The sequence below is a fragment of the Ovis aries genome, chromosome 12 (assembly GCF_016772045.2).
Source record: "Ovis aries strain OAR_USU_Benz2616 breed Rambouillet chromosome 12, ARS-UI_Ramb_v3.0, whole genome shotgun sequence".
NCBI lineage: Eukaryota > Metazoa > Chordata > Mammalia > Artiodactyla > Bovidae > Ovis > Ovis aries.
The window spans coordinates 61,451,595-61,464,122 of NC_056065.1; the positions used below are offsets into that span (position 1 = coordinate 61,451,595).

The 12,528-nt window shown below is 52.8% G+C and overlaps 1 protein-coding gene across 3 annotated transcripts in view; it reads left to right on the forward strand.

Annotated features, from left to right (window-relative positions):
• KIAA1614 (KIAA1614 ortholog) overlaps positions 1-12,528 on the forward strand; it is a 49,072-nt gene that overhangs the window by 20,694 nt on the left and 15,850 nt on the right. For all 3 annotated transcript variants that reach the window (XM_060396673.1, XM_042229150.2, XM_042229153.2), the window contains exons 4-5: positions 139-282; positions 10,776-12,238. In XM_060396673.1, coding sequence (XP_060252656.1) covers positions 139-282; positions 10,776-12,238 — 1,607 coding nt within the window. The remainder of the gene's footprint in view (positions 1-138; positions 283-10,775; positions 12,239-12,528) is intronic.

Consider the following 12,528-nt stretch of genomic DNA (forward strand, 5'->3'; position numbering starts at 1 on the left):
GGGAGCTGGCCAAGGAAGGCTTCCATGCGGGGCTGTTTCTGGCACAGCCACGCTCAACACTGTTAAAGCCCTCCTAATCCATGTTATTTTCTTCTAATCCCTCCCCCCACCTGCTCTGGCCCGTGTGCCCCCCTGCAGGACCTTCGGTCCCAAGCCGGAGCCCATGCTGAGCCCCAGGCATGAAGAAACCAAGCATCTGCTGCAGAGAGCCCGCATGAAGGCCAGGACCCGGCCTGTCCGTGCCAGCCACGACATCGTGCCCACCCTTGCCCTGTGCAGCCGGTGAGTGGGGCCCGGGCCAGGCTGGCCGGTATGGGCTACGGCAGGAGAAGAGATGGGATCCAGCCAAATGCCGCCGCTCACTCCTCCCCCCTGGTCCGTGTAGGAGCTTTTCCCGTGTCAGGCATCGCTTTCATTCTTTTAGTCAGTTAGCACATCTTCGCTGAGAGCCTACTGATGGCATATTAGGGAACATAACCCGAGTCTCCCTGGGGGAACGGAGGTGTCACAGTCTCCAGGGAGAAAGACCAGAGGAAAGGGAGGCTTGGAGGAGGTGGCTTCTAAGTTGGAGCTTGAAGGAGACATAGATATTTACTGGGCAGCTGAGGGAGGAAGGGGTGAGCATCCCCGGGCAGAAACTGAGCGGAAGCAGTATTCTCAGGAGTTGGGCCGGAAGGCCCAGTGGAGGCCAGTCATGGAGGCCTCCAGGACTGATGGACAATTTGGAAGCCTCCTGTATTAGCTAGGAGCCACCAAAGGATTTCAAGCAGCTGGGTAGCACCATCACCTTTGCATTCCAGTAAAGCTGCTCTGGCTGCAGAGACGGTTGGATCTGGGGGACTAGGGGGGCAGTGTGCAGTGATGGGAGGAGAGGGTGGAGATGCAAGTTTGCCCAGAGCCAGAGCAACAGGCTTAATGAGGCAGCAGAGAAGTGGTTAAGACTGGAAGCAGACCGCTGAGTTCTGGCGCTGCCACTTCCTAGCTGTGTGCTCTTGGGGAAGCCCCTGTGCCTTGGTTTGCTCCTCTGCACAATGGGAATTATACCACAGCCTGTCTTTCAGGGTTATTGTGAGGGTTCTGTGAGCTCATAGAAAGTGTTTAGAACAGCTCCTGGCATGTAGTGAGTACCCTACAAGTGTTACCTCTGACTGAATCATGGAATCAACTGGAGGAGGGGAGCCTGAGAAGGGGGCCATCCAGGATGGAGCCCAGGATTCTGACTTGGTGTCTGGAGGCTCAGTGAACCCTCGGTGCAGGATTAAGCTTGGGAGGGACTGTCCACGGAACACCCACTGAAGACGCTTATTAGGCAGCTGGATACAGGAACTGAGGAGGAGGACAGAGGTCAGACTGCAGATGTAGGCATCATTCTGATCTCACAGTGCTGGGGCCATGAGGGAGGGTGAGCTCGTCAGGGATGGAGAGATGAGAAAAGAACAAGTTCAAGGACGTTCAGCACTCCACACAGGTAGCCACCTCTTGCGTGACATCCCATCGCCATCTCTGCGCCTGTTCTGTGTACAGCGCACCCCAAGGAATCACTTACAGGTGGAGCTGGCGGGTGTACCTGACCTGCAGCGAGGCTGCCAGCTCAGGTCCAAATGCCCCAGGCCCCAGCAGGACCATCTGCGGCTGACCAGGCCTGTGGCTTCTTTGGCGCAGTGGATACTAGAGGGAGCGAGGATTCTCAGCGGAACTGGACTCCATGCTCTTTGACGGGGATGCTGAGCCGGCTTATTAAAGGCTGAGGACCTTCTGGACACCTTTGAGACTGACTTCAGCAAGAGCAGAGGGCTGCGGCTCACCTCTGGGTCAGTGTCACGGTGACCTCTAGGAGAGGGGCTCAGGAGACCCTAAATCCTGGCGAGAGGCTCGCAGCCGGCTCCCCTTTTATCTCTGCATTTTGTGCCTTGTTTCTTCTGGCTGGAGGACACTAATCAGGAATGGGAGTGCCTCCTTTGAAGCATCCTGACTGTTCTTCTCTGCATGTTTATGCAGCCCAGAGCCTTAGACTTCCATGGAGCCCTCCTGTTCCACTTTCTTTAGGTACTGAGGTTGAGTTGGGTAGCTGCAAAACAGGCAAGATTCTTGAGAGTCCCTTGGACTGCAAGGAGATCTAACCAGTCAATCCTAAAGGAAATCAACCCTGAATATTCATTGGAAGGACTGATGCTGAAGCTAAAGCTCCAATAATTTGGCCGCCTGATGTGAAGGGCAGATTCATTAGAAAAGACCCTGATGCTGGGAAAGATTGAAGGCACGAGGAAAAGGGGGCAACAGAGGATGAGATGGTTGGATGGCATCACTGACTCAATGAACATAAGTTTGAGCAAACTCTGGGAGATGGTGAAGGACAGGGAGGCCTGGAGTGCTGCATTCCATGGGGTCACAAAGAATCAGACATGACTGAGCGAGTGAATGATAACAACAAAAATCTGCAAAGCAGACCAGATGATGTAAATGTACCTTGGGACACTTCCTCTTCCCCAAATCTCATCAACAGCTCACGACAACCCCAGCCACTAACCTTAAAGTAGGTTCCCTCTCACCACGCTCTTCTCCGGCAGTAGAAATGCAATTGAAATGCAAGGTGACCCACTTTAGCAGCTGCTGTGTCCAGAAAAGAATTACTTTGACTTGGCAGCACTGGTGAATCCTCAGAGGGTATAGCTGAAAAATCAACGCCAGATGGCTTGCTGCAGATGCTTCTAAAGGTTACGCTTGTCAGATCACCCTGGAGAGCCATGCTGAGCTAACGTGGCGATGCCACACAGGCCCGGGGCCTCATTAGATGCAGGAGCCCCTCCTCCACCCCAACCCCTACCCCCGAGCCCAGAGACATCACTCGTTCCAAAGAGCAGCCTGATGAAAGCTGACGGGAGAGTGGGACAGACAGGCACAGCAGCCCCCAGAAGGTCTTCTTTATCTCAGGTCTAGCTGGAGGTGGTTGAGGCCATCCTGAACAGACAGGCTTTTTGCAGGAGGTGAAGAGGGGGCCAGCCGCAGCCACATTTTCTGGAAGCAAATCAGTGTAGAAGTGGAGAGCTCTTGGAAGTGCAAGCTCTTGCTACTGGGGAGACAGGCGCACCTGAGTTGGTGTTCCTGATCCCAGGAGGGCAGAACACACCCATCAGAGGCAGGGCCTGGGAGGGGACACGGAAGTGCTGGCGTCCTGTGTCAGGGGCCGGGTAGGGCTGCCTGGAGCTTGTGTGCTAGGACAGCACTGCGGTAGGAAGGGGCCTCCCACAGAGGCTGTTTGGCACCTGTGTCTGAGCAGACAGCATCCTCTCGGAGAGGGATGGTTGTGGAGGCGTCAGCAGTGCCCGATGTTGACAAGGTTGCTGTTTGCTTGCTGCTGGAGTGCCTTATTCGCTCTGCGCTTGTCTCCAAGATCTTTGCCATACCTTTATGCCCTGGTCCCAGCGCTGCTGGTGGGGACCTCGGGGATGCAGTAACTGAGTTGAAGGTATGTGATTGGGGCTTTCCAGGTGGTGCTAGCGGTAAAGGATCTGCCTGCCAATGCAGGAGACACAAGAGACGTGAGTTTGCTCCTTGGGTTGGGAAGATTCCCTGGTGAAGGAAACGGCACCCCACTCCAGTATTCTGGCCTGGAAAATTCCACTGTAGCTGGTGGGCTACAGTCCTTGGGGTCACAAAGAGTCGGACACGACTGAGCAATCGCGCGGCAGCATACCTCATGGGATTAAGCTGTCCTGCGTCTCTCCATTTCTTCTTAATGAAGGCAGTATTTGAGAATTTTATCTTATTTGTTTTGGGCATGCTGCTATATAGCATGTAGGATTTTAGTTCCCTGATCAGAATCGGAACATACGCCCCCACCCCTGAATTGGAAGCACAATCTTCATCACTGGACCACCAGGGAAGCCCCTCCATTTCTTCTTTTAGAACAAAAATATTATTTCTACCTTTGGCGTGAATTCCAGGATGACTGAGTTCACCAGCTTGACTGTAAAGTTTAAGGTCGTTAATGTGGCTGAGAGGACCTGGAGTTCCTTATTAGATTAGGAATATACCACCTCTAAAGCTGTGTTTTTCCTCCTAGAAAGTATAGCCCATATGCTGTTAGCAGAGCAGGGCCTTGCCCCTGGGGCCCGGTGTGGGGTGTTGTGTCTAAGCTGGCGTACTGAGTGTCCAGCGGGCCTCTCCTGCACTAGGCGGGCCGGGCAAACCAGGGCACCCTGCCTGTGCAGCAGGGGCAGGGCTTCTGCTCAGCGGGGCTGCTCTTGTTTCTAGAGGGTGAGATGGTGCTGTTTCTCTGGCTAGAGCCTTCCTTTCTGGGGAGGAATGCTCTGGACACCTGACCCAGGACTCCCACACTGTCAGTGAGCCCACCCGAGGGATTGTCTCACAGCCCCTTCTCAGGTCCTGACAGGCTCAAGAGACGCAGTTGCAGATGGGGTCTTGGGCCCCAAGGGCTGCAGCGCCTCACAGTCACTTCAAGAGAACGGTCACCAGGAGGGGGATCAGAGGGATTTTCCGGCCATGCTGAGATGAGCAAAGAGAGATGCTGTACCTTCTCACCAGGGGTGATTCTACCCAGGAGCTTTACATCTCAGCCACACAGCCCTCTCCAAAGGCAAGCCCACAGTGTGACTTTGGGGGGCCCTAGGCACTCTGGCCTTCGTGACTCCTTCCTCCATACCACATGTGTGCATGTTCAGTCGTGTCTGGTGCTTTGCGACCCCGTGGACTACCGCCCACCAGGCTCCTCTGTCCATGGGATTTCCCAGGCAAGAGTACTGGAGTGGATTGGCATTTCTTTTTCGAGTGGATCTTCCCGACCCAGGGATCAAACCCATGTCTCTTGGATCTCCTGCACTGGCAGGCGGATTCTTTACCACTCAGCCACCTGGGAAGCCCTTTCCCCATAAACAAAGTTAAAATTTAAATTTTATGACCATGCTGGCTAAAAGGTAAATATATTAATATTATATCTGAGAATGTTTTCTTTGACTTAAAAGTGTATTTATGTATTCTCTTTTGACTTTAAAAGAAACTAAAACATTTTCATGGGCCCCAGGAGAATTGTGGCTCCCAGGTACCGTGGCTATTGTGCCTGATGGATAAGATGGCCCTTTCTGCATATGGGTTCCAGGAAACAGGATGACTGACTGCATCAGGATCTGCTCAGATCTCAAAGCAGGCAGATTCACTTGCTTAGCAGTAGTTCTTTTTTTTTTTTTTTAATCCTCCTGGAGCAGCGCCAATTGGGGAAAATCCTGGAGTCAGTGTTGGTGGCAGGTGGGCAGGCTGCCCCTGCCCACTGCATCCAGGGCAGTGTAAACACCCAGGGAACATCTAGCGTCAGGCTTCAGGGAGGCCCCCAGAACTCGCACCGTGGCACTTTGCAGCTTCCTTGGTTTAAGAAGTACTCACCCACTCCTTGGAGAAGGAAATGGCAACCCACTCCCATGTTCTTGCCTCTGGTGGGCTGCCGTCTATGGGGTCGCACAGAGTCGGACACAACTGAAGCGACTTAGCAGCAGCAGCAGCAGCACCCACTCCTTGGTGTGAATCGGGGGCTAAGGTACAGTGCGGTATGACAGAGCAGCACCTCAGCTGTAGCTTTATTGTGCCAGCTCAGCATTCATGGCTGGGTGAGCACCAGCCCCTCTGTTGGTGTGGCCAGAGGCCCCAGGTCCAAGATTTGAGGTTGTAGTGAGCTGACATGGCACAAGTGAGGGAATAAGCTCTCAGCTGTAACTGTTTCCCATGGAGCTTTGCAGGGAATCAGTCTTGGACAATTTAACTCTGACATCTCAGGCAACCCCAGGAGCCCCAGTGGTAGCGTCTATGTGTCATATGCCACGCCATCTGTGATCCAGACCATTCTAACCCATCAGGGTCTTGAGATTAGTCAGCGGCCTGGCTGTCGAGGCACCCAGGAAGGGGATGAATTGGAGTGGTCAGGGATACCCTTGGGACCCAGGTGAGCACATGTTCACCGAGTCAGGCAGGCAAGGCCATTTATGCGTACAGAAAGCACAGCCTGGAAGGATGCACTGTCCAGTCCAGTCAATGCCACGTATAGTTAAGGAAGTCAACCAGTTCAGTGGCCACTCTCCCCACTGGTTGGCATGTTTCAACAGTCATTGTTAAACATGGATGGTTTCTTCCTGCCATTGTCTGACTTCCTTTTAAAAAAATTTTTATTGGAGTATAATTGCTTTATAGTGTTGTGTTAACAAAGTGGATCAGCTATAGGTATACAATATCTCCTCCCACCATGCCCCCATCCCACCCTTCTAGGTCATCACAGAGCACCAGGTCGAACCCCCTACACAGCAGCTTCCCACTAGGTACTTGTGCTATGTCCACATTGAACTCCTTTCCTTTTAATTGCATACCATACCTGTCTTTCTGTTGGGTAGCTGTAAATTTGGTGAAGAAGGAACTCATGTGAAGGCAGCCTTTTTGAGAGCACTGACGTCAAAAAGCATCAAAGCATCCAATTAGAGGAAGGATAAGCAAATCAGCCAATCACTCACATACATTTCATTTATAATAAGTTGTTGGAATATCAAGACAAGCTTGAACGAGTTGTGCTAGGAGGAGGGTATAGTTAGGGAAGCCTTTGTAAGTGCCTTTGAGGACTAAAAGCAGTAATAACACATCAAGTATGCCAGCATAGATAACTGCATGGGTACTGCTCTCAGTGATTTGAAAGTAGTTCATTTCAGTTCAGTCACTCAGTTGTGTCCGACTCTTTACGACTCCATGGACTACACCTCACCAGGCTTCTCTGTCCATCACCAACTCCCGGAGCTTGCTCAAACTCATGTCCATCAAGTCAGTGATGCCATCCAACCATCTCATCCTTTGTCGTCCCCTTCTCCTCCTGCCTTCAATCTTTCCCAGCAACAGGGTCTTTTCCACTGAGTCAGTTCTTTGCATCAGGTGGCCAAAGTATTGGAGTTTCAGCATCAGTTCTTCCAATGAATATTCAGGACTGATTTCCTTTAGGATTGATTGGTTTGATCTCCTTGCAGTCCAAGGGACTCTCAAGAGTCTTCTCCAATACCATAGGTCAAAAGCTTCAGTTCTTTGGCGCTCAGCTTTCTTTATGGTCCAACTCTCACATCCATACATGACTGCTGGAAAAGCCGTAGCTCTGACTATACTTTTTTTGGACTATACTTTTGTCTGTAAAGTAATGTCTCTGCTTTTTAATATGCTGTCTAGGTTGGTCATAGGAACATGTCAGTTCAGTTCAGTCACTCAGTCATGTCCGACTCTTTGGGAACCCATGGACTGCAGCACTCCAGGCCTCCCTGTTCATCACCAACTCCCAGAGTTTACTCAAGCTCATTTCCATTGAGTCGGTGATGCCATCCAACCATCTCATCCTCTGTCGTCCCCGTCTTCTCCCGCCCTCAATCTTTCCCAGCATCAGGGTCTTTTCAAATGAGACAGTTCTTGGCATCAAGTGGCCTAATTATTAGAATTCCAGATTCAGCATCAGTCCTTTCAGTGAATATTCAGGACTGATTTCCTTTAGGATGGATTGGTTGGATCTCCTTGCAGTCCAAGGGACTCTCAAGAGTCTTCTCCAACACCACAGTTCAAACCATCAATTCTTCAGTGCTCAGCTTTCTTTAGAGTCCAACTTTCACATCCATACAAGACTACTGGGAAAACCATAGCTTTGACTAGAGACAGCCTTTGTTGGAAAAGTAATGTCTCTGTGTTTTAATATGCTGTCTAGGTTTGTTATAGCTTTTGTTCCAATGAGCAAGCGTCTTTTAATTTCATGGCTGCAGTCACCATCTGCAGTGATTTTGGAGCCCAAGAAAATAAAGTCTCTCAATGTTTTCATTGTTTCCCCTTCTATTTGCCATGAAGTGATGGGACCAGATGCCATGATCTTAGTTTTTCGGATGTTGAGTTTTAAGCCAACTTTTTCACTCTCCTCTTTCACTTTCATCAAGAAGCTCTTTAGTTCCTCTTCACTTTCTGCCATAAGGGTGGTGTCATCTGCATATCTGAGGTGATTGATATTTCTCCCTGCAATCTTGTTTCCAGCTTATGCTTCATCCAGTCTGGCATTTTGCATGATGTACTCTGCATATAAGTTGAATAAGCAGGGTGACAATATACAGCCTTGACGTACTCTTTTCCCAATTTGGAACCAGTCCGTTGTTTCATGTCTGGTTCTAACTGTTGCTTCTTGATCTGCATACAGGAGGCAGGTAAGGTGGTCTGGTATTCCCATCTCTTTAAGAACTTTCCAGTTTGTTGTGATCCACATAGTCAAAGGCTTTAGCGTAGTCAGTGAAACAGAAGTTAGATGTTTTTCAGGAGTTCTTTTGCTTTTTTTGGTGATCCAACAGATGTTGACAATTTGATCTTTGGTTCCTCTGCCTTTTCTAAATCCACCTTGAACATCTGGAATTTCTCAGTGCACATACTGTTGAAGCCTAGCTTGGAGAATTTTGAGCATTACTTTGCCGGCATATGAGATGACATAGCAGGAAAGAAGTAACAGGTCTCTAAAATCCAAGCCCCTGTCTCCAGTCAGAACCTGACGGTGAGCATGGTCAAAGACTAGTTCTGTATTCGTGGCTCCTTCTGAGAGAGAAAAACTCCCTGCAGCATGCCTTTCCCAGCTGGTCAGGTGCCGGTCAGTCCAGAGGCTGGTCTTGCGTGCCCTCTCCTTTGTGGAAACAAGTAGGGGTCACTTGGTCGTGCTAGTCCCTTTGAACCCTGACATCTCCTGAGTCTTTGATGACAAATGGATGGGATGGGTAGCCAGAGGAGGAGACAGCATCAAGCTATATCAGTCAGGGTTCTCCAGAGAATGAACCAACATAATGTGTGCTTATATATAGAGAAAATTTTATTCTAAAAAATTGGCTCATGGTACCTTGGAAACTTGGTAAGTCCAAAGTCTGCAGAGTAGGTTGGCTGGCTTGAGACCCAGGCAAGAGCTGCTACTCAAATCCAAAGGCAGTCAGCTGGCAGAAGTCCTTCTTGCTCAGGGAAGAGCAGTCTTTGTTCTATTCAGAACTTCAACTGGTTGGATGAGGTCCACCATACCATGATCAACTTTATTTGAAGTCCGCCAGTTTAAATCGGCTTTCCTGGTAGCTCAGCTGGTAAAGAATCTGCCTATAATGCAGGAGACTTCGGTTCGATTCCTGGGTCAGGAAGATGTCTGCGTGAAGGGATAGGCTGCCCACTCCAGTATTCTTGGGCTTCCCTTATGGTTCAGATGGTAAGGAATCCACCTGCAATGCAGGAGACCTGGGTTTGATCCCTAGATTGGGAAGATCCCCTGGAGAAGGGAATGCTGAACCACTCCAGGATTCATGCCTGGAGGATTCCATGGACAGAGGAGCCTGGCGGTTGCAGTCCATGGGGTCACAAAGAGTTGGACACAGCTGATGACTAAGCACAGCACAGTTTAAATGTTAATCTTATCCAAAAAACCTTCACAAAAACATCAAGAACCTGGGCACCATGGCCCAGCCAAGCTGACACACAAAATTAAACATTACACATGGCATCTATACACAGGTATGACTTAATGACTGGTAATGAAAGGCAGACAGGTTAAGAAGAAAGATTCTGGGAAACAGTGGCAGGAGGGTTGCATGAGATAGATGGGGTGAGAAGCCTGGAGGCCTCGCAAGTGGGCCATAGCTGGAAAGGGAGGCAGAGAGGAATGTGGAGGCCTGTATCTTTACCCCAAAGACTGTGAACTTGATCCTGTGCCCCCTTGAGAGATGATGCGATGAAGCTGAGATCCAGGAGGACCAATGAGTAGGAGGCCACTGCAGGGGTCCAGGGTGACTGATAAAGGCAGGAAAGGATGTGAGTCCCAGGTACTCATCAGTAGACTGGTGGCGAGGTACTGCTGGGAAAGGCAGGAAGAAGTATGGTCCTTACTTAGGTGGCCTCTGATAGACAAGGGCCTGTAGGGTCTATTTACACAGGGATCTGAAACTCGGGTCACCTGGCTCCAGGGGGCCTGGTGTGAGATTTGTGCAGGTGTTTTCTTGAGCTGAGCAGGACTTGACCACCAGCCACAGTGTCTCTCAGAGCAAAGGCTGACAACAGAATATGAGGACTCTTCCTAGCATAGTAATTGTTGTCACAGTGTTCGGGGACCAAGTGTGTGAGAGGGGCTGGAGAGGGGCAGATACAGGAGACAGCATTGGAACAGACTAGATGGCGAGACCAAGGAGAAACACTAGTGTTACTCTGTCTAAATTTTGTCCCAGCAAGATGCTTAGGAACCCTGAGTGAACACTTCTGAGAGGAGGAATGCTTAGAAACTCTGACTGCAGGTCCCACACGGTCTCCATGGAAACTTATGCTCTTCCCGTTAAACCTTTATAACAAATGCAGTACTGCCACAGTTCATCACAGTTCACCAGATGCCGGTGATGGCCAGACTCACTTCTAAACACACACCAGGACTTCGGTACTATCCTTTCCTACAGTCCTGCGTTTAACAGCGTTTCATCTGAACTCAGACGGAGACAGGCAACAGAGGCAATGCCAAAAGTAGAGAAGGCCGTATTCATTTTGTTCAGCACTGTGTTCAGAATAGGGATGGGCCTGTAAGCTTCTCTGCTTTGCTGCTGGACTCCTGAGGAACCTGATTTGGGCAACTTTGGGTTGTAGTTTTCCCTGAGCGCTGTGCAGGACCGTGCCCCGGGGTGGACGGGTAGGGCTGGCGCGCCCAGGGAGGAGGCTTGTACCTTCCCCTCCTCCTGCTCATGACCTCTCTCCTCCTGCCTGCCCATCAGAGATGGGAGGAAAAGCCCAACCCTGGACCCGAGGATGACCATCGCCTGCCGAGACAACCTCCAGAATGGGAACACGAGCGACTCCTCCAGCGGGGAGTCCAGCAGCGGGCAGTGGCCGAAGCGGGGCGCCTCCCCTTCCCACGTCCGCTTTGAGGATGAGTCCGCCCGGGACGCTGAGTCCCGCTACCTGGAGCGGCTGCAGCAACGTCAGCGGCAGGTGCTCAGCACGGCGGACCAGGGTCCCCTGCGCTCCAAGCCCGACCTCGCCGACTACATCCAGGGGGGCTGCCGGCGCCGGGACGCGGGCGCGGGCGCTCTGCACCCGTTGCTGGATGGGCTGCAGCCCGGGGGCCTCTCAGCGCCGCCGCCCGCTCAGGGCAGCGGGAGGAGGTGCCGAGCCTGCGGCCACTGCATCGCTTCCGACCCGAGGGTCCTCCGGGAGCGCGAACCCGCCTGCGGGAGGGAGGGGGCGGCGGCGCAGCCCCTCAGCTCTCGGGGTCTGAGCGCCCAGCTCCGGCTCCACACCGAGTGGATCCGGGAGACGCACATCGGGGACCAGGCGGTTCCCGAGGAGACGGACTCGGCCCTGGACAGCACCGACACCTCCGACAGCTGCCGGACCGACAGTGAGGAGGCCGGGACCTCTCAGCCCAGCAGGGCCCGCCTGCGGGCCTGCAGGCCTCGGGGAGGCCACAGGTGGTTGCGCAAGGCTGAGATGGAGCCGCCCCGGAGCCCTCAGGCCTCGCACGACCTGCCTGGGCTGGAGCTCCTGGAGGTATCAGATGAGGTGACAGAAGGCGCGGGCCAGACGACGGCAGGGGCTCTGCTCCCCAGAGAAGATGCTTTCTCTAAGCCTCCTGTCCAGGACTTGAAGAGGGCTTTCCCCGGGTCCCCGTGGCAGCCTGCACCAGGGCTGGAAAATAACTGGGTTCACCCCGGGGATTTTCGGACAGCCTACTCCATCGCCTCTCCCACGAAGCTGGGGTCCTCGGGGCCAGGCAGACAAGGCCCGGTTATAGAAAGCCAGGAGTCTCTGGGAACTGACTGCCCACAACAGAGCAGCGCAGAGCCCTCTGCCCACCACCAGGTCCGACAGCTGTCTGCTTCCCTCTGCCCTGACGGCTGGGTGCCGACCCCTCCCTCTTCAAAGAAAACCGCCTCGCCTGTGTCTCACAGGAAGGCAGCCCTGGCTGGGCTCCGCAGGCTGGGCAACCAGGGAGAGCCCATGGACAGCCCCTTGCCTGCTTCCAGAAGCGCAGTTCCCAGGACCGGTGAGCTCACCCCGCCACAGCCCCAGCTCCACAGCCCCCACAGCAGGCACCCACTGTGGGCCCTGTCCACCAAAAACTGCAACAGCAGCGCGCCTCAGGGGCTGCAGGAGCCCTGGGGAGGAGCCATCCTCGCGGGGGAGACGGGTGCCCGAAGCCAGGAGCCCGCAGCACGGCTGGAGGACCGCAGAGATGGTAAGGGATGGCCCCGGGGGCTAGGGTGGTGCTAGACTGGAGATCATGGGCTGGGTCTGTGGCCCACCAGGCACTTAACTGTTTCGTCTTAATAGATGACAGAGCTGTGCATTGCTCCTAGCAGCTCCCAGAGCCCAGCAGATGTTGAGGAAGTTGGCAGGGTCTGTGAGCGGGTGCAGGATTCGACATCAGCCTGGAGGCAGATTAGCCAACTCCCCCTGAGGAGGCGGTGGTAGGGGTGCTAAAGGAGCTCCAAGCTCTGTGGCTGTGGGAGGCCTGGGCTTTGAGGC